Below are 27,106 nucleotides of genomic sequence, written 5' to 3' on the forward strand. Positions count from 1 at the left end.
TTTATTAGAGTCTGTTACTAGAGAAGTATTGTTTTCCTGGAAAGTGACATATTTCTTTCCCCTTTTCATGGTTGATGTGTTCATACATTGATTTCTACACATCTGGTGGAAAAGTTATGTTTTCCAGTTTTATGAAGAAGGCTTCACAGGGAAACACTTATTTGTACCAATAAACCTTTGGCTGTCAGTTCAGTGGGGTGCATTGACCTTGATTCTAGGTATGTACAGTAGTGTACTCTCCATTTAGTCTCTTCACCTGTAATCCATACTAGTTGCATTTGTGTGTTTCTCAGTGGTCTAGGCTGAGAGAGTTTGTGATAATGATGTGGCTTTGCCAGAGTTGGGCCTTCCAGACTGTTTCTCAGGCCTGGTATGTGTGTGTGTGTGTATGCACACAGTGGGTCAGCCAACTTGGGGTTTGGCTCACTGTGGTTTAGGTCACAGGGTTGTTACTCTGGCTGGGAGCATGCACACATGGTTGCTCAGTTGGCCTTGGGGTGTGCCTGCCAGGAATGGTTTGCGGGACTTTTTTTTTTTCACATCTGCAACATATTTATTTTTTAAAGGAATGGATTTTGAGAGAAAACAACGTGGGGCAGAAGTATGGAATAGAAAATAAATATAAATGTAGGCTATTTTGCTAATTGTTTTATAACCACAACAAGCTAGTACAGAGAATGCCCTGTATAAAACACAACGAAGGTTCAAACATCGAGGAGTTGCCTTAGCAAGGCTGAAAATTTCAGTCTCTGGTATTTGGAATTTAGGCTGCAGTCCTTGTTTTTGGATGGATCACTGGGTGTGTGGCACAGTCCATGCTTTTAACCAGATTTGAACAGAAGAATGGCCACTTGGCCCAGGTAGAAGTAGATGAAGTGTTTGGTTTCATGTGTCACGTAACTACTGAAGTTCCTCCCCACGATGCAATGCCAGGTGGGATTGTACTTCTTGTCACATTCCTTCTTGATATGAGCCACAATGTTCTTCTCTATGTTGTATTTCTCCAGCGCCTGAGTAGCGCACTCCACTGAGTTCTGTTACATCTCTTCCGACATGTCTGCATTTTTTATCACGGCTTTTCGGTCGCACATGGTTACCATGGAGAAAGGGGCTGGCCAACTGCAACGTTCTCCTGGGAGGTGCCAGCACAGCTCAGGCCCGGCTGGAGCTGCCGTTGCTACTGAAGCCGTGGCGCATCTCGGTCTATGGGACTTTCTTCAGCCCAGGATGTGGGCACACAGCTGCTTGGCTGGCCTGGTGATGTGTCTGCCGGGGTGGCCCACAACATGCTTTCTTTGGTTTAGGATGCAGGCATAAAGCTGCTTGGCTGATCTAGGGTGTGTCTTCTCTGGGTGATTCACAGAGTTTCTTAGGCCCAGGACACAGCTGCCCAGTTTCTCAGCTGGCCTGGGGCATGTTTGTTGGGGGTGGTCCCTGAGGTTTCTCAAGCTCAAGACGTGATCACATGGCTTCTTGGCTGGTGTGAGTGCACATCTGCTGAGGATGGTCCAGGGGGCTGTTCCTCTGGCTCAGGATGCTGGTACACAACTGTTTGATTGGCCTGTGGACATGTCTGCCATTGGCGGCCCATGGGGCTGCTTTTCACGCCCAGGATGTGGGCACAAGTCTGCTTGGCTGGCCCAGGGGCACGTCTGCTGGGGGTGGCCCGCAAGTTATTTCTCAGATCCAGTGCATGGGTGCATGACTGCTCTGCTGCCTGTTGGGCACAAGGCTATTTCTCAGACTTATGACATATCTGCATTGCTGCTCAAATGGCCTGGGGTCATTTCTGTGGGTGGTGGCCCATGAGATTATTTCGTAGGCCTGGGCAAGGAGCACAGGACTGCTTAGTCAGCTTGTGGTTATGTCTACTACAGGCAGCCTGCAGGGCTGTTTCTCAATCTAGGACATGGACACACAGCTGGTCATTTGTCCTAGGGGATGACTGTCAGGGACAGCCCACAGGACTGTTTCTCAGGTCTGGGATTCAAGTGCATGGCTGCTCAGCTGGCTCAGGGGCACGCCCACAAGGGGCAGCCTGCGGGGCTGCTTTTTAAGTCCAGGATATGGGCTCTTGGCTGCTTGGCTGCCCTGGAGACGTGCCACTAGTAGTGACCTACAGGACTCTTTCTTAAGCTCTTATCGCAGACACAGGCCCACTGGGCAGGTCAGGAGCATGACTGTTGGGGGCAGGGGTGCTGTGCTGCAGGGCTAGTTCTAGTGTAGCCACTCTGCTGGCCTAGGGCATCTCAGCTCCCATATGTGGGAGGACACACACTGGTTTGGCTAGCTCATGGACAGTTTGCCCTGGGCGAGACTGGCAGACTTTCTCTAGCTGGATGTATGGTGGTGGGAATTGGTTTCCCTGCTTTGCAGGACCAGAGTTACAGCTGATCCTGGGCCCAAGCTCTGCACAGCTAGGGCTGTGGCATCCAGCTACCCTTGTGGGCTTGGCGTAATGAAAATGGAGCCCCAGTGCTGGGGTGGCTGCTGACCCTGGGAGGAGGGTGCACTCCACAGGTGGCTCTGCTGTCAAGATGGGGCTATGCTGCAGCAGCTTCGCTCACAGGGAGTGGGTGGGGGTGGGGAGTGCACACCTTACCCTCCTAATCCAAGGCAGTGCAGCTGCATGAATTCCCGGTAGCTCTCCAAACGGGGCTCAGGGCTTGTGAAAACTGTGGGGTTCTCCTGTAGAAAGGACTATAGGTGTTTGTCAAGACAATGAAGGCTGGTGGGGATCTGCTTACCTTTTCTCCACAACAGGAAGTCCCTCCTGTCTTCAGGCCATTCCGATTTGGGAAGAGCAGATGGGGCTGTAGAGGCCGGGTGCCTCCATGCTGCTCTTCCGGACTTCTATCACCGCAGATTCATCCCACTCCCCCACTGTACTCCAGTGCTCTGCCTTCAACACTCCAGTCAAAGTGAGCTGTTTATTCATTGCCTTGGGCCTTTCTTGTTGGGAGGAACGAGCAGCAGGTGTCTCTAGTCAGCCATCTTGCTGACATTACTCCTGGCTCCAATTCTTTTTTTTTTTTGAGATGGAGTCTCGCCTTGTTGCCCAGGCTGGAGTGCAGTGGTGCTATCTCAGCTCACTGCAACCTCTGCCTCCCGGGTTCAAGTGATTCTCCTACCTCAGCCTCCCAAGTAGCTGGGATTACAGGCGTCTGCCACCGTGCTCAGCTAATTTTTTGTATTTTTTTAGTAGAGATGGGGTTTCACCATGTTGGCCAGGCTGGTCTTGAACTCTGACCTCAGGTGTCCACCTGCCTCGGCCTCCCAAAGTGCTGGGATTACAAGCGTGAGCCACCACACTCGGCCCTGGCTCCAATTCTTTACCCCTCCCTAAGTGCATACTCTTTCCTTGTGACTTCATAGTACACTAAATAGGTGGAGTATGTTTTCCTACCTCTTTAATCTGGTCTGGCCATGTAACTTGATTTGGCCAATAGAATGTGGGAGAAGTGATAGTGTGCCTTTTTTTTTTTTTTTTTTTTTTTTTGAGATGGGGTTTTGCTCTTTTTGCCCAGACTGGAGTGCAATGGCGCAATCTCAACTCACTGCAACTTCTGCCTCCCGGGTTCAAGCAATTCTCCTACCTCAGCCTCCCAAGCAGCTGGGATTCAGGCATGTGCCACCATGCCTGGCTAATTTTTTGTATTTTTAGTAGAGATGGGGTTTCACCATGTTGGTCAGCTGGTCTCAAACTCCAGTCCTCTGGTGATCCACCTGCCTCAGCCTCCCAAAGTGCTGAGATTACAGGCGTGAGCCACCGCACCTGGCCAGATAGTGTGCCATTTTTAAGCCTAGGCCTCAAAAGCTTTATGTGTTTCCACTCTCATTCTTCCCCATGAAAGTGACATATTCAGGCAAGCCTTCTGGTTCCTAGAGGAGGATGAGAGACACATAAAGCAGATCTGTCCTAGCTTAGATGCCCCAGCCATGCATGGCCTGGAGCAGAGCTGCCTGCCAACACTTAGACACCAGAGTGAGCCCAGCCTAGGTCAGCCAACCTCTAATAGACTCACGGATGTGTGACCTATAGTAGAGAAATAACTGTTTTGTAAGCTGCTGAGATTTGGGGTGGTTTGTTGCACAGAAATAGCTAACTGATATAAAATATAAGGCATCAAACATAGAACATGGCATATGGTCATTACCCAACTGATATTAGTGTTCCAGTTATTATGGTTATGTCACAAATTACCTCCAAAATTATTGGCCTGAAACAACCAGTTATTAAGCTCACAGATTATGTGGACTGGCAGTTTGGATAGGGCACAGAGAGAATGGCTTGTCTCGGTTCTTTGGTATCTGGTGCCTCAGCTGGAAGACACTGAGTCTGAGGGCCAAATCATCTGCAGGTTCATGTACTTACGTGTTTTGGTTGATTCTGGCTGTCGGCTGAGACTTTCGCTGGGACTGTCAACTGGAACACCTACATGTAGCCTCTCCATGTGGCCTGGGCTCCCTCACACATAGTAGCTGAGTTCCAAAGGTGAATGTCCTAAGAGAGAGCCAGGCAGAAGCTATATCCTTTATGACCTAGACTTGGAAGTCACATAGCATCACTTCCACTATACTTTCTCAGTTGAAACAGACATAAACTAGTCATAACCCAGATTAAAGAGATGGGAAGGAGACCGCACCATTCGATGGCGGATAGAAGAAATAACATGTGAAACTGAAAATATTGCTGTTCATTGCATTCATTTTGGGAGAACACAGTCTGCCATAGTTAGGCACTTTTATTATTTCTACTATTCTTGTCAAACAGATATACTGATTTTCTCTAAATCCACCATTTACACTTAATTCTGCCTCCTTTACTTACATCAGTGTTCTCTCTACTTGGAATGTACTTCCTTCCTTCACCCTGCCTTGCTCTGCCTTTTGAAGTGGTACCCTTTCCTTCAAGAGCTAGCTGAAAGCATATCCTTTCTCTCAGTCTTTCCCCTGGTTGTAAGAGGCAATTTGATTTCTCCCTGCATTTCCAAAATCCATAACTTTAGCGCCATTTATTTAGCACTTGTTATCTATATCTTGCATTATACAGTATCTTCTTCTCTTTTTTTTTTTTTGAGATGGAGTCTCGCTCTGTTGCCCAGGCTGGAATGCACTGGTGTGATCTTGGCTCACTGCAACCTCCGCCTCCCGGGTTCAAGCAATTCTCCCTGCCTCAACCTCCCGAGTAGCTGGGATTACAGGCGCCCGCCACTACGCCCAGCTAATTTTTGTATTTTTAGTAGAGATGCGGTTTTGCCATGTTGGCCAGGCTGGTCTTGAACTCCTGACTTCAAGTGAGCCGCCTGCCTCAGCCTCCCAAAATTCTGGGATTACAGGCGTGAGCCACCACACCTGGCCTACATTATCTTCTTAAATGTAATTCATTTTGAGGGCAAGAAAGACAATATTTTCAAGTTTTAATGTGTACTGCTTAGTAGTTAGACTAATTATTTTGCTAATCTTAAGAATTCCCTAGGCCGGGCACCATGCCTCACGCCTGTAATCCCAGCACTTTGGGAGGCCGAGGTGGGCGGATCACAATGTCAGGAGTTCGAGACAAGCCTGGCCAACATAGTGAAACCCCATCTCTACTAAAAATTAGCCAGACATGGTGGCATGTGCCTGTAGTCCCAGCTACCTGGGAGGCTGAGGCAGGAGAATCGCTAGAACCCAGGAGGCGGAGATTGCAGTGAGCTGAGATCGCGCCACTGCACTCCGCCCTGGGTGACAGAGCGAGACTCCGTCTCAAAAAAAAAAAAAAGAATTCCCTAAATGAGTTTTGTTTTTGTTGATGAGGGTAATATTATAGAGTGGTCAAGAATACCGTGGTCTCACGACAAATGCAGCTTTATAAGCAAAGGTGAAATAGTCATTGCTGGAATATGCAAATGTGGCCCAGCCTCCCAAAGTCATTCCTAGGAACACTTCTGTATGTACTTGCTTACAATAGACATATTACATTTTCCTAAAGTTTCAAGATTAAGGATGTGCTCATTCTCCATAGGGCCTTCAGTCATTCCCTCTTCACTGGTTTTGGTTTTCCGTTTGTTGCTCCTCTTTTTTTCCTCTCAAATACTTTATTGTTTCCCACAGGCTTATCTGTTTTCCTACGCTTTATTGATACTGGGATTAAAATGAAATAGTAGAACATTCCATCACTGCCCCTATATTTTCTAACATATGGATTCATGTTTCCATAAATTCTATGCATCTAATATTTTCATGCACATCTTTAAAGAATAGATCTCCACAAGCTCATAATTTGGGTACCAACTATAGAACTGAAGATGTCACATACTGTTGTGTAGTTTTCACACTGCATAAAAGGACTGTTTTATAAAGGCAGGGATGAAATCCATTTTTTTTTTTTTTTTGACAGGGTCTTGCTCTGTCACCCAGGCTGGAGTGCAGTGGCATGATCTCAGCCCACTACAGCCTCCACTTCCCAGGCTCAAGGGATACTCCCACCTCAGCCTCCTGAGTAGCTAGGCCTACAGGCATGTGCCACCATGCCTGCCTAATTTTTGTATGTTTTGTAGAGATAGGGTTTCACTATGCTGCTTAGGCTAGTCTCAAACTCCTAGGCTCAAGCAATCTGTTAATCTTGGCCTCCCAAAGTGCTGAGATTACAGGCATGAGCCACTTGGCCCAGCAAAATCCAGCTCTTGATCTACCTGCAACATTCTCTATGTTCTGGTGTGGAGCTTTGTCAGCCAGAAAGTGGGATGCCCTTTTGTAACTCAAACAAAGAGGTCAAGTGTGTTGCTCTTGGCCCTGACGGTAGATGTGATATCAAAACTGTCTTCTGAATGGGTGCTTCTAGAGGGTTGGGACCATATCTCATTTATCTCTATGCCCTTTCAACCTCATGGGGGGCTTAGAGACATTTATTGAATTACTACTATATTGCTCAGCAATTATTCCTAAAGATGACAGAGTGCGCCAAAGATACTAGTTATAACTGTCACCTGAAATGGAATTGACTCACTCACAACCTTCCTGTAGGTGGCAGAAAACCAGAGATGAGAGCTTAAACAAAGATTAGAAGCAGAGATAAAGACAGTAAGTTCCACTATTATCTTTATGACTGTTGGGCAAATTAACTGACCTTCTGTGCTTCAGTTTTTTTTTATCTGTATACCTGTAAAATGAGGATATTTACAGGTATAAAATGTTTAGTAACCCTCCTTTGTAGGGTTATTACAAGGATTAAATGAAGTAATGCATACAAAACACAAAGCAGAGTGCTGGCCATTGCTGCTGTCACTGTTGAGTAATGTAAAGGAAAGCACATTGAGCTAGCAAAGGAACTCACAGACTAAATGTTAAATATGTAAAATTTATGTGATAAGAGGTTTTGTAGTGGAATGTATGTATTTTGTGCCTTATGTTTAATTAGAAGAAATAAAATGTGTTAAGAGGAGAGACTAGTTAAAAGGAAGGCTCTTGCTCTGTCTTGCTCTGTCACCCAGGCTGGAGTGCAGTGGCATGATCTCGGCCCACTACAACAAGTTACTGTGATGATAAGGATGATGCTTATTGTTCCGAAGGTCAACTTTTGGAGGTACTGTCTCCATATCTATCAGGGCACATTAAAAATACTTCTAACCAGAAACAAATACTTCTAAAAATTTACTGCCAAGATCTAGAGGATTTTGAATCCTCTAGATACAAAATCCCTGAGGTGGGATTCCAGAGGTAACACTGTTGGGAAGCTGAATTAGCTTTGCCGTCATTGAAGCATTAAATGGTTTATAAAGAAAAAGTCTCAGGGCACAGATAACTCAATTCTGGGTTGCAGAGATGAGAAAAGCATTGCCTTCAAAATTCCATCCCTATTTGACCATGTTGCCTTGCCTCAGAGAACATTCCCCGATGGAAGCACTGTCTGCCTGCAAGTAGAAATCCCATTACTTGAATATTTTTGGAAAGGGGTCAAGGACCTTGAGTAGAAATGAGGTCCTTGCATTCATTTAGAAGTAAGTCTTCACCTTTGTGGCGTGTCCTGCGGTTTTGCTCTTATTTTTCTTTGGTTATGCAGCTTTTAATTTTTTTTAATGTTTTTATTGACAAATCATAGACTTTCTTGTTAGCTTTTCCTAAACTGAGCAGCAGACTGATGTCTTGGGTACTCATCAAGTTCATAATTTAAAAATCTTAGGAAAGGATATATTGGTATAGAACTTTTTATTTGGTATTTTGGTAGCAAAATAGCAACTTTTTAAGAAAAACATCAGGGTTTTTGATAGGCTACTTATAGGATAAACATGACCAGGTTCCGCATTTCTAAATCATTCTTTTTCCTTTGTTCCACCATTCAATCTGGTCACTAAGTGCTTGCATTCTTCCTTTGCGTGGAACCTTTCTTTTTCATTGCAATTGTCATTCCCTTATTAGAAGTTGTGATATTGTAAAATAAATATTGGGCCTTCTTCCTGTTTCCTGACATACAGCTTGTAAAACCCTTAGAATCTATGGACTGATAAGGGTATCTTTTAGGTGCTAATGATATGACTGGTGGCTGGGGGTCCCTAGATAGCTTCAGGGTAGGGTCTGGTTACTGGAAAGACTGAGGCAGGATTAGAGGGTTGAGACTTTCAGCCTCATACCCCGATCTCAGAGGGAGGTAAGAGGGGCTGAAGGTTGAGTTGATCACCAAAGGCCAACAATTTAATCAATCATGCCTGCATGATGAAACTCCCATAAGAACCTAAAAGGACTGGATTCAGAGAGCTTCTATGTAGCTGAACATATGGAAGTTTCTGTAGGGGCTTGGACGCTCTGCCCTCCTCCCACACTTTGCCCCATACATCTCTTCCATCTGGTTATTTATTTGTATCCTTTGTAATATTCTTTATAAAACATGAGAAAACAGTGTTTTTTCTGGGTTCTGTGAGCTGCTCTAGGAAATTAATTGAAACCCAGCAAGGAGTACTAAAAACCCCTATTTATAACCAGTTAGTCAGAAACAAGCACAGGCCACAATCCATGGCATCTGAAGTGGAGGGCAATGTTGGGGACTAAGCTCTTCAACCTGTGAGATCTGATGCTATCTCCAGGTAGATAGTGTCAGAAGTGCCTGTTCACTCCAGGTGGATCGTGAACTGGAGGACACCTGGCTGCTGTCCACTGGAGAATCTGCTGCAGAATCCACTGCAGAATTGCTTGATTTCTGGCGAAAAACTCCCACACACCTGGTGCCAGAAGCGCTGAGTGACTGTGTGAGAGTAGAGAACAGGAAAAATATGTCTTGTGTTGTTTTTTTCTATTTCTAGAGTTGGTGTCAGAACTGTTGCATTGAGGAACCGAGTAAGAACGGGGAAAAGTACTTTGGTGTTTTTCCTATTTCTCCTTACAGAAGTGTACTGAGTAAAAGGGGATAGATTTTTTACTGCCAGCAAATTAGAAGGAAACATGCTTGCAGCACTCCTGACAGCACTAACCTTGGAGCTGCAAAGAGAAAGAAAAGCAACAGTAGGGAGAAGACTTTCCAGACTGCAGATCCCCAGTAATGGAAACAGGGGATTGACTTCAAGCGATTACATGAAAGTTTTATTAGAATGCAAAATTAAATTTCAGTCATTTTTAATTGCACATTGATTTGTGTTTGCTGATTCACATTATTTTTGGTGTACTTTGCCACACACGGAGAAAGCCAATTCTCTTAATTAACTATTGCTTTTATAATCAGGAGGACAAATCTAATAAATATAAAACACTAAAAAGCAGCACACAAGTATTAAAGGCAACCAGTGAGATATGCAAAAGGAGTGTGGGCAAAAAGCAATCGACCTGGGCAGATAGAATTGGGGACTGTTTCAGATCTCTAAGATATGTCCCTTTCTCTGCCGCTGCCACCAGGTTAGTCTAGGCTCTCAGGACTTCATGCCTGTTAGTGAAGAAGAGAAGAGACAAGAGAGAGGGTAAAGGAGGGGGGAGGAAAAGAGGGGAGAGAAGGTCATGACCCACTGGGTTTGCTCTCCATAGGTGGAGAATAGATTGTATCCTGTTCCTGTCCATATACCTCGACTGTGGCAGGACAGGAAACTATAGGTATTTGGACCTTAATGCTTTCTGAAAATTTTATCTGTGACTTTTGAGACAGCTAAGAAAATTGTGAGTTTTTGTTAGCTCTTTTTTGGAGATTTAAGGCAGATTTCTCTTCTGTTTGTAAAAATTCTTCAATGGGTCCATGACAGGATAAGATGGAATGAACTAAAAATTACTTTGCATAATAAAGGTGGTGTATAATGGAGACTCATTTTACCTCCCATCAAGTTATTTTGTCTGCCATTCCACTCAGTGGGTCTGTGAAGGATGATGTCAAGTCAGAAACAGTCAATTCACGTTGGTAAAACTCAGAATAATTGTGTGACTCATTTTACTCACTTCCCCCACTAACCAAGAACTGGAACACATTGTTCAGGTGGCTGGGATTTACTTGGTGATTACGCTGTCAATGTCAAGGAAGAAACTGAAAAATTAATTGAGGGCCATAGAACAATAAGGTTTGGCTCTTGTGTCCCCACTCAAATCTCATGTTGAATTATAATCTTCAGTGTTGGAGGAATGGCCTGGTGGGAGGTGACTGGATTATGGCAGGGGGATTTTCCCCTTGCTATTCTCATGATAATGAGTGAGGTCTCACAAGATCTGCTTGTTTAAAAGTTTGTGACACTTCCTGCTTAGTGCTCTCTCCTGCTCTACCATGCTAAGACATGCTTGCTTCCTCTTTGCCTTCTGCCATGATTGTAAGATTGTAAGTTTCCTGAGGCCTCCCAGCCATGCTTCCATACAGTCTGCTGAACTGTGAGTCAATTAAACCTTTTTTCTTTATAAATTACCCAGTCTCAGGTGGTTCTGTTTTTTGAGATGGAGTCTCACTCTCACCCAGGCTGGAGTGCAGTGGCATGATCTTGGCTCACTGCAATCTCTGCCTCCTGGGTTCAAGTGATTCTTGTGCCTCAGCCTCCTGAGTAGCTGGGATTACAGGCACGTGCCACCACACCCAGCTAGTTTTTGTATTTTTAGTAGACATGGGTTGGCCAGGCTGGTCTTGAACTCCTGGCCTCAAGCAATCTGCCCACCCCAGCCTCCCAAAGTACTGGGATTATAGGCATGAGCCACTGTGCCTGACCTCAGGTAGTTCTTTATAGCCTTGTGAGAACGTTACTAAAAAATAGAGCAACTTTCATTAAGGAAGACTCCATTAGTCTACTTTATGGGCAATCTATGTTATTTTCAATAGTGTTGACTTTAGAATTTAATCCCCATTAAAGATGAGATTTTCAGAAGAGTTTTCAGTTTTCCTCTGGCAGTTAAAGAGACAATGGTCTGGAACTTGAGGAGTTAGCCCATTTACTCAGGCTAGGATCAAAGGAGAAAGATGTTTGAAAAGGATTTTCTCTATAAAGTATGGTCAGTGAACTTGAGGAGGAGGAATGGGGCTGGGCATGGTGGCTCGCGTCTGTAGTCCCAGTACTTTGGGAGGCCAAGGTGGGAGGATTGCTTGAGCCCAGGAGTTTGAGACCAGCCTGGGCAACATAGTAAGATCCCCTTCTCTACCATAATAAAAATTAAAATTAGCCAGATGTCACCTGTAGTCCCATCTACTTGGGAGTCTGAGGTGGCAGGGTTACTTGAGCCCAGGAGGTCAAGGCTGAAGTGAGCTGTGATCATGCCACTTCACTACATCCTGGGTGACACAGCGAGACTCTGTCTTGAAAAAATTTTTAGAAGTAGAAGAAAGAATAATGTCTGATATTCAGTTAAAAAAAAAACAAAAAACTTCAACAGTCTTTTATTACCAAACTAGCACAGGATTAACTCTAACCCAGCTAACAGCAAAACAGCATCAGTAACAAGATCAAGGATGGAGGTACAAGAACAATAAAGACTGTCTCCTAAAAAACGAATTGGAGGCTGGGGGCAGTGGCTCACGCCTGTAATCCCAGCATTTTGGGAGGCCGAGGTGGGTGGATCACCTGAGGTCAGGAGTTTGAGACCAGCCTGGCCAACATGGTGAAACCCTGTCTCTACTAAAAATACAAAAATTAGCCAGGCATGGTAGTGTGCACCTGTAATCCCAGCTACTTGGGAGGCTGAGGCAGGAGAATCGCTTGAACCTGGGAGGCGGAGGTTGCAGTGAGCCGAGATCGCGCTACTGCACTCTGGCCTGGGCAACAGAGAGAGACTCTGTCTCAAAAAAAATAAAATAAGATAGAAAACGAATTGCGAAAATATATACATATTTGCATAAGTATTTTTTTAAAAAACTAAAACTTTTCAGTGTTGCCGAAAAAATATCGCAAAGTGATTGCAGTCCACAAAAAAACAGCATTTGGCAGTTCGTGCTGCCTTAAAAACCCCAACTCAAGATAACTCTAGGAGAAGCTCACCCCCGCATTTAAGAAAAATGCCTTTTCTCTTCTTCCTTGTTCAAATTCCACTGCTTATTCCATAAAACAACCGAAGAATAACAAGACCCAGGTCACTTTTCTCAGCCCCTGTCTATATGTTAAGGCTCGTACCACGGACTATTCCTTAGGAAACTTCACCTCCCCTACAATCAGGACATTGAGCCCTGATTTCTGGGCTAGATTTCTGGAAATCTGCAGAACATCCTCATGCTTCCTTTATGGAGGGGCCTGAGGACTCCTTAAATGATCAAGGGGGCAGTGTGCCTGGCTGGGACTGGAATGCCAGCCAGGCTGGGAAAAGGGTTCCTCTTTTTTTTTTTTTTTTTTTGAGACGGAGTCTCGCTGTGTCCCCCAGGCTGGAGTGCAGTGGCACGATCTTGGCTCACTGCAAGCTCCGCCTCCCAGGTTCACGCCATTCTCCTGCCTCAGCCTCCCGAGTAGGTGGGACTACAGGCGCCCACCACCACAACCAGCTAATTTTTTGTATTTTCTTTTTTAGTAGAGATGGGTTTTCACCATGTTAGCCAGGATGGTCTCGATCTCCTGACCTCATGATCCGCCTGCCTCGGCCTCCCAAAGTGCTGGGATTACAGGCGTGCGCCACCACACCCGGCATTGAAAAGGGTTCCTTTCTAAGCAAAAACACCCGAACACCTTGTAACTGGAAGTCTAACCAGGCAAAACCTAGTAGCAGCAGGTACAATACTAGGGCTGTACCAAAAAGTGCAATCTCCCCCCTTAAACATAAAAGTAAAGGTGGCGAAGACAGCCAAGTGAATATTTGACCTCACCTGTCTTCTGAGAAGTCTGCATATTTTGGACTGAAGCCATGTTGCAGAGAAAGACATTTGGTCACAAAGTAGCCTTTGCTGTATCTGGCTGGATAAAGCTGCCATTCCTGGGCAGCCTACTTCATGGCTGTTTTAATGGAAGCTTTGCCCCCTTACACAAAGTACTTAAGAATCAATTCAGAAATTTTCAATTCGACTTCATAAATGACAAATACTTTAACAGCAGCTTCTCAAAAACCACCAATGGCAACAGACCACCCATCAGTTGAGGATCACAGCTCCTTCTAGTCTGTGAGCTTCTGGCTGGACTTCTGCAGCAGCTCATTGGTCTTGGAATAAGTGTCTACATCCAAAGAACTCTCTATACACCAACAACCAGAAGAGATGAGCCACCTGCAGTACACAGTGCCACCTCCTATCAGTGGCACCGCCCTCATTCTAAGAGCCCAGAGCAAGAAGACAAGGCCATTCAGTTCAGATTTAGCCAGGACACAACTGCATTGGCAAATGCTCCCAGCCTCTCTCAGGAGAATTGGCTTGATGGAGCTGCACAGTGAAGACGGTGAATAGAACACCTTGTTTGGCCCACCCAGATAAATCTCCATGGCCAGGATGATCAAAACCATCTGTCTGTAGGCAGCGCTTTATACATGTTTTCCAAACTAGGCAGAGATCGCACAGGTCTTTGGACACTAAAGCAGCTTCGTGAGCTTGATAGGGTCTGTGATATGGATCCTGTCCCAGGATGACAACCTCCACACCTCCTATGTCATACATCTGGGTCCAGGTGAAGACTTGGTGTTGGGGAGTATAAACAGTGTAATGTTTTCTTTCTTCTGCAACAAATCCCATTCGTTTTATAGAATATAGTTTTCCGAACTCTCCATTGAGGTGTTTCTTCCAACTCTCACCAAAGACCACAGGTACGTTGTGGGCACGACATCGGCTCACTGCAACATCCGCCTCCCGGGTTCAAGCGATTCTCCTGCCTCAACCTCCTGAGTAGCTGGGATTACAGGTATGCACCACCACACCCGGGTAATTTTGTATTTTTAGTAGAGATGGGGTTTTACCATGTTGGCCAGGATGGTCTCGATCTCTTGACCTTGTGATCCACCCACTTCAGCCTCCCAAAGCACTGGGATTACAGGCGTGAGCCACTGGGTCCGGCCAACCTATCTTGAATTGACTAAATTATATCTATGACAAATTTAACTAGGATAATTAAACAGGTCATTTGTTAATTTGTCAGCTTATGATCACTAACCATATAAGCTGGGTGATTGGCCTTATATTAATAAGCATTAATTTTCATATGTCTGACTTCATTAAATTTGGCATAGTGACACTTTGTTCAAAATTTTTTTTATTAATAATTCATTTTCCTAGCTCAAAAAAGGATATAATCAGTAGAATAACTAAAAACAAAACCTCACCTCTACAGAGATAGCCAGTGTGTAGACTTTATTACATAGGCACATATTAAAAAAAAAACATAAACTAGTTTTACATAAAATTAACCACAATAGTGCAAGAGGTTACACTGAATGAGAACGGATGATGAATGATGGAAAATGCAAGGCTTGGATCAGCTGAATCATTCACTGGATTTTGGGTTCATCCATCCTGATGCACTGAAATTTAGTACAGACATTACAAGAATGGAGGGTGAGGAATGGTGCTTCTCTGTCACCGCCTGGCTACAACACTGATTTTGATTAATCTCTTGAATATGGTAGTTTTCTCCAGGTTCTCATCAAGTAGACATAAAAGTTAAATGAATGCTGGCTTAAGGTCAGAGGAGTTCATATCCCTCTCATCCCTCACCCCTATACTTTAGAACTCTCACACCCAACAGTTTGCTGTTGGGACCTGACTATACATCTGCTTTCCCAGAATGCTCTGGTAGAATACCACTGGGGTTGCTGATCCAAAGCACATGGAGGCGCAACAGTGCTTAAGGCTTCAGTCACAGTGTGGGGCTAGACAGCATCCCCAACTAGAATTGAGGGTTTGATCTGTGGGGGAACACGAACAAGCAGGAAGAGGATGCTGGAATTCCTTACTCTGTCCAGTTGGAATCAATCCAACACATCTGACTACCACAAGTACAACCAGAAAAGAAACTAAAATTACACACTCAAACATACCACGAAAGAGATGCTATTTTGTAGCTTGTACATCGTTTAAAATATTTTTTTAACTACAATTTGATGTTACTAAGAGACAATGAGGATGCAGAGGGGACTGTCCCTTTTCTCTCATCTGGTTTTGCCATAACTTACAAATAGTCCCAGGATGTTTACTGAGTGTCCTCCTTCAATTTTCATATTTTATACAAAATGACATAAGACATATATATATATATATAGACCTCATTGATTATCCTAGCATCCCCAGTACTTGGAGGGTTAGACCTACTTCTGTGTCAGGTAGCACCCAAATCCTAACATCTATTTTGGAGACCTGTCTGTGCCTCTTCACGCTCACACCATTGTTCTGATAGATGATGCCGGTGGAACTTCCAAAGAAGCATTCCACCTGATCTTCACCACCCTCTCCGATCCTCTTTTTAAATCTATGTGTGGAAGCAGCAACTGCAGTGTAGAGGATTTGGAAGGTTGTCTGTTTCTGTCGTCTGGGGAAATGATAAAAAAAAAAAAAAAAGAGAGATGTGAAAAGGAAAAAGATGGACCAGGTGATTTTTCCAATCTTCAAAATTTAAATTTCTTGGTTCTTATAAACATACGAAGAGTCACTGAAAGGTGGCACCAACAGATATTTTGTAAAATAACCCATAACTTTAGAGCTGGAAAGAACTTGAAGAAACAATTAATCCAACTTCCTCACTTTTTTGTCTCAGGAAACTGAAGCCCAATTGGGAAAACAGCAACTTACTTAACATAGTGATTGTCTCCATGGCTATGTCCTTTAAAGATTCAGAGAAACCCCAATTTCTCCTTAATAAATCCATTAGGGCATGCCTATGAGTGACTTTAAATAAACAATCCTCAATGTCCTCGTGTCTAGCCTTTCCTCCCTTTAGGGAAGCTGGCTGCTAACACAGCACCTGACCAGAGTAAGACATTTGATAAATATTTGTTGAGTTGAATTAATCCTGCCGTCTATCCCTTTTTACTGTGCGATCTTTATTTTTCCTAGAGCTTCTTACTTTTAAGAGATGGCTTCTAGTTCAAGTATTTTGAGGCTTGGTATCCAATGCTGATTTGTCATCTCTCTAGATTTTACTTTTTCATATTGAAATTCTTTTTTTAGTCTGTTCTCTTATAGCTTTTGTTACATCCAATGATCATTTGCCTCTCTCCAGGCACTACCAAACTCATTACTGTGGATAGTTTCTGCCTTTACAGGCTTAGAATTGCCAGGTTGAGAGAGACATTTTTTTTTTCAATTCTCAAAACAACTAGACTTTCTCCAGCAGATTTGCTAAGGCACACTAGAAGAAATGTAAAAATCTCACATTCTTGTTTTAGTTAATACACGGGAGAATATTACTAATACATACATTTGTTTTCTACATTGGTGGTTGCCTTATACATCTCCTTCACATTTAATTCCTTAAACACATAAATATGAGTCATGATATCTAAAGCCAGTCTCATTTAAACAAGATAAGAAATGGTGGTTTGTGGGGAATTAGCACTTAGACCTTGGTAATGTTTAGAAATCATCTTTAGAAACTTGGTGAGAATGCCCTAATTTTATGTAAAGAGTCGTCATGGTTTTTGAATGGGACTTGGTAGTAAAGTGTGTGAGACAGTGCATTTACCAAATGATATTTTTTTGTGGATTTAATTTTTTGTTAGTTTTGTTTGAAATTCCTGTTAAATTGCATTCTGGACATGACCTAAGGCTAGCTTGTCCAACCCTTGGCCCATGATGGTTTTGAATGTGGCCCAAGACAAATTCGTAAACTTTCTTAAAATATTATGCTATTTTGGCCAGGCGCGGTGGCTCAGGCCAGTTATCCTAGCACTCTGGGAGGCTAAGGCGGGTGGATCACCTGAGCTCAGAAATTCAAGACCAGCTGGCCAACATAGTGAAATCCCATCTCCACTAAAAATACAAAAATTAGCCAGGCGTGGTGGCGCATGCCTATAGTCCCAGCCACTCGGGAGGTAGAGGCAGGAGAATCACTTGAACCCGGGAGACGGAGGTTGCAGTGAGCCGATGTCATGCCACTGCACTCTAGCCTGGGTGACAGACTGAGACGCCGTCTCAAAAAAAGAAAAAAAAAGAAAATGCTATTTTTTGGCCACGTTTTTAAAGCTCATCAGCTGTTGTTAGTGTATTTTATGTGTGACCCAAGACAATTCTTCCTATGTGGCCCAGGGAAGCCAAAAGATTGGACATCCCTGACTAAGGTCTAGATATGCTGGAATTAACATATAATCCTCATTTTTAGAAGAGTTAAAGTTACCACTCCAACTGGGAGAATTTCTATAAGCAGGCTGGATGGTAGTGCTTCCTACTTAAACCAATTTAATATTCCCAAGGCTTTTAAGAAAAAACTTCAGCTCATTCTGTTTTCCCACCACTAAACTTATGGTGAAATATATATCACCTCTGAAATCATGATTTTATCTCACAAATTTTGACCTTACTATCTCAGACCGCCATCTTACTGTAGTGACAAAATAAATGCACAGTAATGGTCAGCGGTTAGTGCTGGAAGAACAAAGACCTACTGCATGAAGCCTGGTTGTGCACTCTATCAAATGCTTTATTTTCCTACTGACCATTGAAATGGGCAAGGCTCAGGCTCATAGATCTGTTTGACTTGCAGGAACAAAGCAATTAATCACCGTGAATATGGACAGCATCTATGCTACTATGCTTTGGGGCACAAAAATGTTTTTCAATGTGAATGAGGTACATTGTAGTTCAAATTCAGCAGCATATTAAGTGCCTAAGTGCTGACAGGTTTTATTACTTGACTCTGGAGGCAGGAGTAAAAGGAAAGCAAAATTATTTAAGTCCTTCAGGAAATAAAAGCATGCTTGCTGGCTTTATTATGAGTATTTGATGATAAGTAAGGGTTAAGGAGCCTTCCAGTCTCAGGGTCAGTATTCTTTCAGCAAACATTTATTGAATACATACTCATTTTCCTTTATTTCATGAGTATACGTTTGCCCTACCGGCAAGCATTTAAGGTGGCTGAACCCTATTATATTCCAAGCTTTGTGCTAGGTGTTGGAAACACAAAAAATTATATACAGTCCTTGCTTTCATGGATCCCATTTCTCAGAAACATAAGTTTCTAGGGAAATAAACTTACTCCCAGCCACTGGATTTGAATAGAAATCAGTCTCATTTCAAATAAAAAATATTTTAAATCAAACAATGTTCTCAAGGATTATGAACTCTGCCAATAATGCAGGAAGGCACAGTAAGGGAAGAGCCAAATAGAAAAAATGAAACTGTCCAGATAATATTTAATATGAATGAAATGCAAACTTTTGATAAGGAATAACTAGTACTATGTCTGCAAGAGCAGGCAAGGGGGATCATCTAATGGTCTCCCCACAAAGTGCCTCACATTGTCTTGTCTGACATGTCATGAGTACATTTCTTATCTTTTTGCTGTAAAGTCAAAAAGCAGGCCCTAGACTCAAAAGAAAGCACAGCTCTTGATACCATGTGATATCTAATTTATGTTCTAAGAGTAATACTATGTACTGGTAAAATGAATTCATTTTTAATATTTTCACATTATTAACAAAGATTATTTGTGACCACAAAAAAAAAAAATGAAAAGTCCAGGTCCAGGGTGGCAAAAGTAGAATCTGCATATCCACAGGTAATTTGCCCAACTGTTTTCTATGTAGGTTATTACATAGTTAATTTGCCCACTTGTGTTTTCTATAGAAGTTATTTAAACCTAGTAAAACACTCATTATGTCTAAAAATATATAGTAGTAGTATCCCCAAACCCCTAAATGCTACCCATAATCAGTTTCCTAAAAACAGTAGAGGGAAAACAAATTTGATGAAATTAAGATGTTAGGTTTTTAAAAATTAATAATAATTTGTGGGTCCAGCATGGTGGCTCACGCCTGTAATCCCAGAGCTTTGGGAGACTGAGGCAGGCTTATCACCTGAGGTCAGGCATTTGAGACCAGCCTGGCCAACATGGTGAAACCCCATCTCTACTAAAAATACAAAAATTAGTGGTGCATGGTGGCGGGCGCCTGTAATCCCAGCTACTCAGGAGGCTGAGGCAGGAGATTTGGAAGGCAGAGGTTGCAATGAGCCGAGATCACGCCATTGCACTCCAGCCTGGGTGACAAGAGCAAAACTTTGTCTCAATAATAATAATAATAATAATAATAATAATAATACTCTGTCTCAATAATAATAATAATAATAATTTGTTTGCAGAATATAGATAGCATAGAAGGGATTTTTCCCAACTCTTGGTAAAAAAAAAAAAAAAAGTCCAGGTGCATGTACACAGGAAATGAGAATTTACCATGGGGGTGGAAATAAGCTCCAACAAGCAATCCACATGTGATGCTAGCAGATGAGGCAGAGATCTTGACGGAGTGCTAAGCCTGAGTGACTAAGGAAGGTGCTGGGATGAGCTTCATTTCCCTTGCCAACTCTCCAAACCATTTAGATGTTCTATGAGGAATTAATCTCAAAAGCCTTTAGTACAACAGGGGAAGAGATACGCTTTGAAATTCCTTGACAAAAACCTCAAAGGAACTCCACTGTATTTCAAAGAGCATGAAAAACCACTTATGAAGAAAAAGACAAATGAAGTTAGAGAGTCTTATTACTCTTGAGACTAAACCTATATTTAGAAGGAATCTTGGTAGACATATAGACCAAATCCAATGTAAGATTCCCTTTCACAGCACGTGGGATAGGTGGTTATTTTAACCGTTGGGCATTCACAGGAACAGGAAATTTTACTAACTTGAGTCTATTCCTCTTTAGAACAACTCTTATTAGAAAATTCTTCCTTATATTGAAGCAAACATTTGTCACCTGTAAAGTTCCTCTTTGTTCTTATTTTTGCCCTTTGAAGCTACACAGAATAAATCTAATTCCTCTTCCTTTTTATAGCTCAACAGAAATTTCTAGGCAGCTACTGTATCATTCCCTCCTTGTCTGCACTCCCTTTCCAGCTATACCTTCTGTTCCTTCAGGGAAGCTACTCCCTTGTTCTTGCATCATCAGACTCTTTACAACCCTGGTCACCTGCCTGTGGACACAATCAACTTATTAATGTCTCTCTTAAAATATGATACCCATAATTGAACTCAACCCTCCATTTAGATATGGACTAGATGGAGGGTTAATAAAAGCATATAAGGCTTTTATTAACACCAGCTGAATACATTAGCTTTGTGAATAGCCATGATATATTTCTGATTCAACACTGAACCTCCATTTCTGTAAGGAAATATTTCTCTATAAACTACTGTGAAACCAGGTCTTCCTAACACCGTTCCCATCAACACCACACACGTAAACACACACATCCACAAACACACACTCCACTCTGTACTTAGAGGGTTGCATTTTAAAAACGCAGAATATAGGGGTTTCTCATTAATGCCTATTCAATCATCCTTTTACTTTCAGTCTTAGTTCAGATATTTCAAAATACTGTAACTATTTCTATATCCCAGTGTCAATACATATTTAGCTCCAATGATTGTTCATTGAATACATTAATCTTGAATCCATCAGCCAAAAACTGGAGATATTGTTCATTTCTGCGTCATCTACAAATCCAATAAAGTGTGCTTTCTGTCCCCCCATTGTATTCTTCATGGGAGAAAACACTAAGATACAAATAAGAAGCAGAGGTGAGTAGGAACAAATGAAGGAAAAGAAGATTAATTGTCCCAGAAACAGATGAAGAAAAAGAAGATGGAGTGAGCGTTCTGACTCTTGGAATCAGGATATAATGTTCCCAACATTAGAAAAATATGGCTTTTCCATGTCTCTACCCTAGAGATACCTTTTCAATCCAATACAATACTGTGATTATCAAACTCTGAATTTTGGGGGAAAGCTCATTCAAGCTTAATTTTAAAACAGCTTTAAAAATTATCTTTGCAGCTTAAATTTCCTATAAAGTTGGGTTAAAGGGACATGCAACTGTCTGTTGGTCATGAGGTATAAAAAGAACTCCCAAACGCCCCTTACAAATGCCTCAGGTATTATATATATTTGTTTCAGGAATCAGAAGTGGACTGTATTTTTCAGTGTGAATTTGGGAATTCACTGAGATTGAATCTACCTCTTGAACTGAACATCATCTTATATTTAATGTCTCTTTTCTCCAGAATGAAGAAAACTAAGCTTAATTTTGCCTTCCCCTCAACAGCCATTTTGCAGAATGTGGGTCCATTCACAGAATTAAAAAGTCTCCTATTGTGCCTTTTTCCATTGTCTATTGTGACTCAGGATAGCAAATCCTGTGACTGAAACCCTAAAGAGATGGAAAAAGTGTTCCAATCTAAACAATTTAGAGCCTGGAGGGAAATGTCTTGGGAAGCTTAACATTTAAAGAATGGAGACACTTCAGAAAGGTCTAGTAAGACCCAAAGAGGAAATTCGTTTTGCACCTTTTCTGAACCTTTTCTAGACAGAGTAAAAGAGATGGATTCTTAATTAACTTCTCATGACTGCCTTTTCCAGAAACTTATGCGAGTGACAGATGAACATCAGAAGGGAATCGTGCTAACACTGATGTGGGAGGTTCTTTTCCTGACTGTAACAGTCACAACAAACCACATACCAGTGCTGTGAGATAAGCAGAGACAAGACAAGGAGGCTTAATTATACAGTAAGCTCCAACAGTCAGGTGAACCACGTGCTTTAGGCATGATCAGAATCAAAGAGCCTCTCCAAAAGCCACCATTCTCAGGGTTTCCTGGTAAAATACAAGTAACTACAAACAGGAAGATCTGGTACACTATTCCCAACATGGAGTGGCCACAGCAGGTATTGACTGAAACTTCAGCTACTCAGGAAGACACCCTATCATGACTCAGGAAGACACCCTATCATGACTCTGGGATCAGGATTCCTTGCCGCAAGGCTTTGTCACTGCACTCCACACTCCTTGGGATTTTCCATTTCATCTCCTTCAAAGTCCGGCTTCAAACTCTTTTTTTGCTCAATTTCCACCTGCCAAGAATAGAAGTTGGAGATAAAGATCAAAAAGAAGAGAAAAAGCATGCAAATAAATAAATAAACCAAAACTCCATAGGTACTTTGAGATTTCTTATAATTTTGCTAACATTTTGGGCGTTAGCCACATTGGAGCTACTGGCCCTGAGTATATCATGTCTCTCTCTTTGCACATGTTCTTTAATTGGTCTGTAATTCCCTTTCCCTCATGGTCCACCAGGAAAATTCTTATTCTTTGCCTTGTACATTTGGTCAAAGGTCACCCCTTCTGTGAAGCTATTTTTGACTTATTAAGTAGACTTAGGTACTTCTCTCTGTGAATATTTCCACTGTATCTTGCACACCTGTCTGGCTCCACTATACCATGGGCTCCACAAGACAGGGGCAGGATCTTGTTCAATATTTTATGCAATAACGTAGGAATACAGTGGGCAATCGACAAAGATTTATCCAATGAATTAATTCCTTTGTAATTGACTGTTTGTACCCCCTCAATACTTTTTTTTTTTTTTTTTTTTTTTGAGACAGGGTCTCATTCTGTTATCCAGATCGGACTGCACTGGCACAATCTTGGCTCACAGCTCACCGCAACCTCCACTTCCCGGGCTCAAGTGATTCTCCTGCCTCAGCCTCCAGAGTAACTAAGATTACAGGCACACACCACCATGCCTGGCTAATTTTTGAATTTTTAGTGGGGACAGGGTTTCACCATATTGGCCAGGCTGGTCTTGAATTCCTGACCTCAAATGATCCACCTGCCTTGGCCTCCCAAAGGTCTGGGATTACAGCCATGAGCCACAGCACCTAGCCACCTCCAATACTTTCTCTCTTTAGAAAACCTCCAAACTGATAAATACTGGAATGTTTACAGTTCTACCATATCTTCTGCAAAATACTTTCGCAGTATTAATCTTTGAAAGTAATACATCTCAACCGAAATCTTTGATAGCTCAGGCAAGGAATTCTTTGAGCTCAGGGTTCAGGTTGCTCCTCACAGCACCACTTTGGATATTTATGACGCTTGACCTACAGGGTAATGATTCAACACACAACAGTCAGGTTTGAGGGAGGTGCTATTTTTTTCCTAGCCACAAGATGGAGTGTTTGTTCCTTTTGGTAGTTAAGTATTTTAGCCCACACAACTAAGGAAACATTTAGAGGAACAATAAATCACCATATAAATCCAAGGATATTATTATAAATAGAAAACCACTTTGCAAAATCCTTCTTTAACAAACTCCCTTTCCAATCGTTGGCATTTAATCTCCTATTGAATTTCCAACTCCCCAGGAAAGTATCGCTTTCTATTTATGTCAGAAAACTCCAACTTTCATGATTCCTTCCATAGCCCTGACCCTGTTACTATTATAAACATTTGCTTGGTTTTTGAGTTTTGTCCTGTTACAGCCCAGTACCCAGGTCATGTGTGTCCTAACTTTGTTCAGGTCCACTTCATCAACTCTAACTGAAGCATATGCTTTGGGATAGCATTTTCTCCCCTCCATTTCCAAGCTCACTACTCTGTGACATAAATTATACTGCAAACGAATAATAACAACTCCTTTACCCCATTACTCTTTTTCTTTTTTTGAGACACAGTCTTGCTCTGTCACTCAGGCTGGAGTACAGTGGTGCAATCACGGCTCACTGCAGCTCAACCTCCCAGACTCAAGTGATCCTCCCACCTCAGTCTCCTGAGTAGCTGGAATACACGCACATGCCACTATGCCTGGCTAATTTTGTACTTTTTATAGAGATGGGGTTTCGCCATGTTGGCCAGGCTGGTCTTCAACTCCTGAACTCAAGTAATCAGCCCACCTCCACCTCCCAAAGTGCTGGGATTACAGGTGTGAGCCACTGTGCCTGGCCCCCATTATTCTTTTTGTTGTCATTGCTCATAATGACAGAAAGACATTATATTCTCTTTGATGAGCCTCTTTATTTTTCTCCAACCTTTCTCTCATCCACTAGCCAGATTATGCATTTAAATCAGAGCAGACACATCCACAGCTATGTATAGTGAACTTCCTCTAAGGCAGTAAGAGGTTACCAGGCGAACATAGCAAGCATGGCTAAAAGGAATAAGAGGGGGAGGGTAGTGGGGTGAACAAATGGAGTTGGAAGCATTAGCCAGATGCTTCCCAAGGCTACCTGGTAGCTGTAGTGTGCAGAATAATTGACCCACTTCCTGACGTCAGTCTTGTCTTCTACAGACATAGATCTCACGCTGGCTTTGGAGGCAGAAGTTGTGGGCATGCTGAACTCGACATTCACGTGATTGGCAAATCTGGAAGGCACTTCCCGGTCAGAGCCGAGTTCAAGGTGGCAAAAGAAACAGTGTGGGTGACCGGAAGCTATGAAAGAAAGACAATCGAGAGATCAGATTATTTGGGGAGAAAGTAGAAGGAGCAGCCAAAGGAGCCACTTCAGTAATAAAGGAGGCCTGTGGGCTCGGCACCTGGCAGCCTTTCAGAGGGTCTAGTGTTGAGCACGAGGATCTGCCGGGCTCAGCAGAATTCACACTCCTGTGTGCCTCAGCCCCTTGATATAACTCCATCAGATTCTAGCAACCTGGTATCCTAGCAATAAAACCCAAGGCCTGAGAAACAGGGGCCATCCTGCCTGCTCAAGTGAGAGTGATATGTGAACACAGCCCCAACACTAAGAAATAAGGGATAAGGATGTGAAGAATGGAATGGAAGGGATCAGCACTTAGCACCTGATAAAATATCAGTGACAGCTTCCTGGAGCAAATCATTGCTTTCCTTTGAAGAATGAATTGATTTTCTTAATAGTATTTCATATTTTCAAAATGCTTTTGGCATGCTTTTGTGGGTGAATGATATATGTAAATGACAAGGACTTTATAAATAGCACATAGATATTAGGGAAGCATATGGTACACTGGACAAAACACCAACCAGCAGACCACCTGGGTTGGACTTCCAGCTCCCCTACCAAGCAGCAGAGCTCCTGCCCTCAAGTCCTTTATACTCTCCAGGCCTCAATTCCTCCTTTGTAAAGTGGGGAGATTAGGGTACAAGGGATAAAGAGGGAGAAGTACAACAGGGTGGGCTGGTCAATGCCGGCACAGTCCCTTGCTGCTCCTTAATTCTATACATCTATGGGTAATTCCATTATACTCGTGATGGCAAACTTTGGGTTTGATTTTCACTTGAGAATTGTTATTGAGATTTTTGAGGAAAAAGAGAACTTACTTCTGTGACTATAACCACTGAAACATCATTGTCATTCATCTGCCATACAAGAAACACTGAAGCACCCTATGCCTTGTTGTATGTTAAATCTTTTACACAGATTCTCTCTTTGAGTCTTCAGTACGATCCTTTGAGGTCAGAATGTTACCTTCATTTTATAGTCGAGGAAGCTAAGGCTTAGGGAGGTAAAATGAGTTACCCACAGTCACAGCTAGAAAGTGGCAGAGCTAAAAACTGAACCTAGCGGCAGGCTGAGGCGGGCGGATCACGAGGTCAGGAGATCGAGACCATCCTGGCTAACACAGTGAAATCCCGTCTCTACTAAAAATACAAAAAAATTAGCCAGGCGTGGTGGCAGGTGCCTGTAGTCCCAGCTACTCGGGAGGCTGAGGCAGGAGAATGGCGTGAACCCGGGAGGCAGAGCTTGTGGTGAGCCGAGATTGCGCCACTGCACTCCAGCCTGGGGGACAGAGTGAGACTCCGTCTCAAAAAAAAAAAAAAACAAAAAAACAAAACAACTGAACCTAGCAGTCTGACTCCAGAGTGTTCTTAACCACTTTGTCTGAGTCATAACCTCATGGTCCCCAAAACACAAGACCAAGTTTGCAGGGTGACAGGAGTAGAGGGGGATTGAGCTGTAAGAACCCCCATATAGCAACTAGCTATAGATAAACAACATGAAATGACTTTGCCTTAATTATGTAACTGAAACAGCCCCTTAGTTATCCCAGTTTCCACAAACAAACAATTCCAATGTTCTTTATTGGTCTGGCTAGGACTTTTCAATCTCAGAGAGTGAGGACATACACACCCGCTCTCCAAGGAAAACATTAGATAGTGAAGTATTTGTTTTGCTCTGTTTCACAAACGTAACATATTTCAGTGGTTATTTCTAAAGAGTAATGCTTTGGAATACTGAAAAATTTGCACTGATTTTAGGAAAAGAATTTAAGTAAGATACATATAACAGTAAAAATTAAAGTAATTGAAAATGAATCCTCTCAATGTTTTTAAATTGTGTGCCACATATGTAATTATACAGCTATCATTTATGGGACATTTATTACAGGCCAGATACTGCGCTAAGCCCTTAAAAGCATTATCTCATTTCATTCTGAATGAACTAGATATTAATAACCCTATTTTATAGATGAAAAAAATTAGGTTTCTCTGAGAGGGTTAAGTAAATTGCCCGAGGTCACACAGCCGTTAAGTGGTAGAGCTGGAAATAAGATTCAGAGATGACTCTGCCTTCAAACTGTGTCCTAAATTCTTCTCAATATCTTGCTGTGAAATTAGATCACAACAAAGCATACAGATGCATCTCTTAATTTAATAGCAACTTGGACAACTCTTTTAATCTAATTACACTTATTTTGCACATTGCTGGAATATGGAGAAATCTTTCCTTTCTACACAACTGATTCCCTCCTTTTACTCCACCAAAGTGTACTCATAGCAAATTCTGCAAGCAGCATTCTTTACTAGAATCCTAACATCA

General features: G+C 42.6%; 1 protein-coding gene and 2 pseudogenes across 16 annotated transcripts in view; all 3 read right to left on the reverse strand.

The window, feature by feature from the left end:
* Positions 1-526: 526 nt before the first annotated feature.
* Positions 527-1,130, reverse strand: LOC129013129 (dynein light chain 1, cytoplasmic-like; annotated as a pseudogene).
* A 12,355-nt stretch (positions 1,131-13,485) lies between these two features.
* LOC129012366 (uracil-DNA glycosylase-like) lies at positions 13,486-14,185 on the reverse strand (annotated as a pseudogene).
* A 467-nt stretch (positions 14,186-14,652) lies between these two features.
* STON2 (stonin 2) overlaps positions 14,653-27,106 on the reverse strand; it is a 174,080-nt gene continuing 161,626 nt past the window's right edge. For 8 of the 16 annotated variants that reach the window (XM_054449625.2, XM_054449620.2, XM_063651945.1 and 5 more), the window contains one exon: positions 22,343-24,741. In XM_054449625.2, coding sequence (XP_054305600.2) covers positions 24,434-24,741 — 308 coding nt within the window. In that variant the 3' untranslated portion in view covers positions 22,343-24,433. Of the gene's footprint in view, positions 24,742-27,106 lie in introns of all 16 variants that reach the window. The other 8 variants (XM_063651949.1, XM_054449627.2, XM_063651947.1 and 5 more) reach the window with 3 other exon arrangements.

Source organism: Pongo pygmaeus, chromosome 15, assembly GCF_028885625.2.
Source record: "Pongo pygmaeus isolate AG05252 chromosome 15, NHGRI_mPonPyg2-v2.0_pri, whole genome shotgun sequence".
Taxonomy (NCBI): domain Eukaryota; kingdom Metazoa; phylum Chordata; class Mammalia; order Primates; family Hominidae; genus Pongo; species Pongo pygmaeus.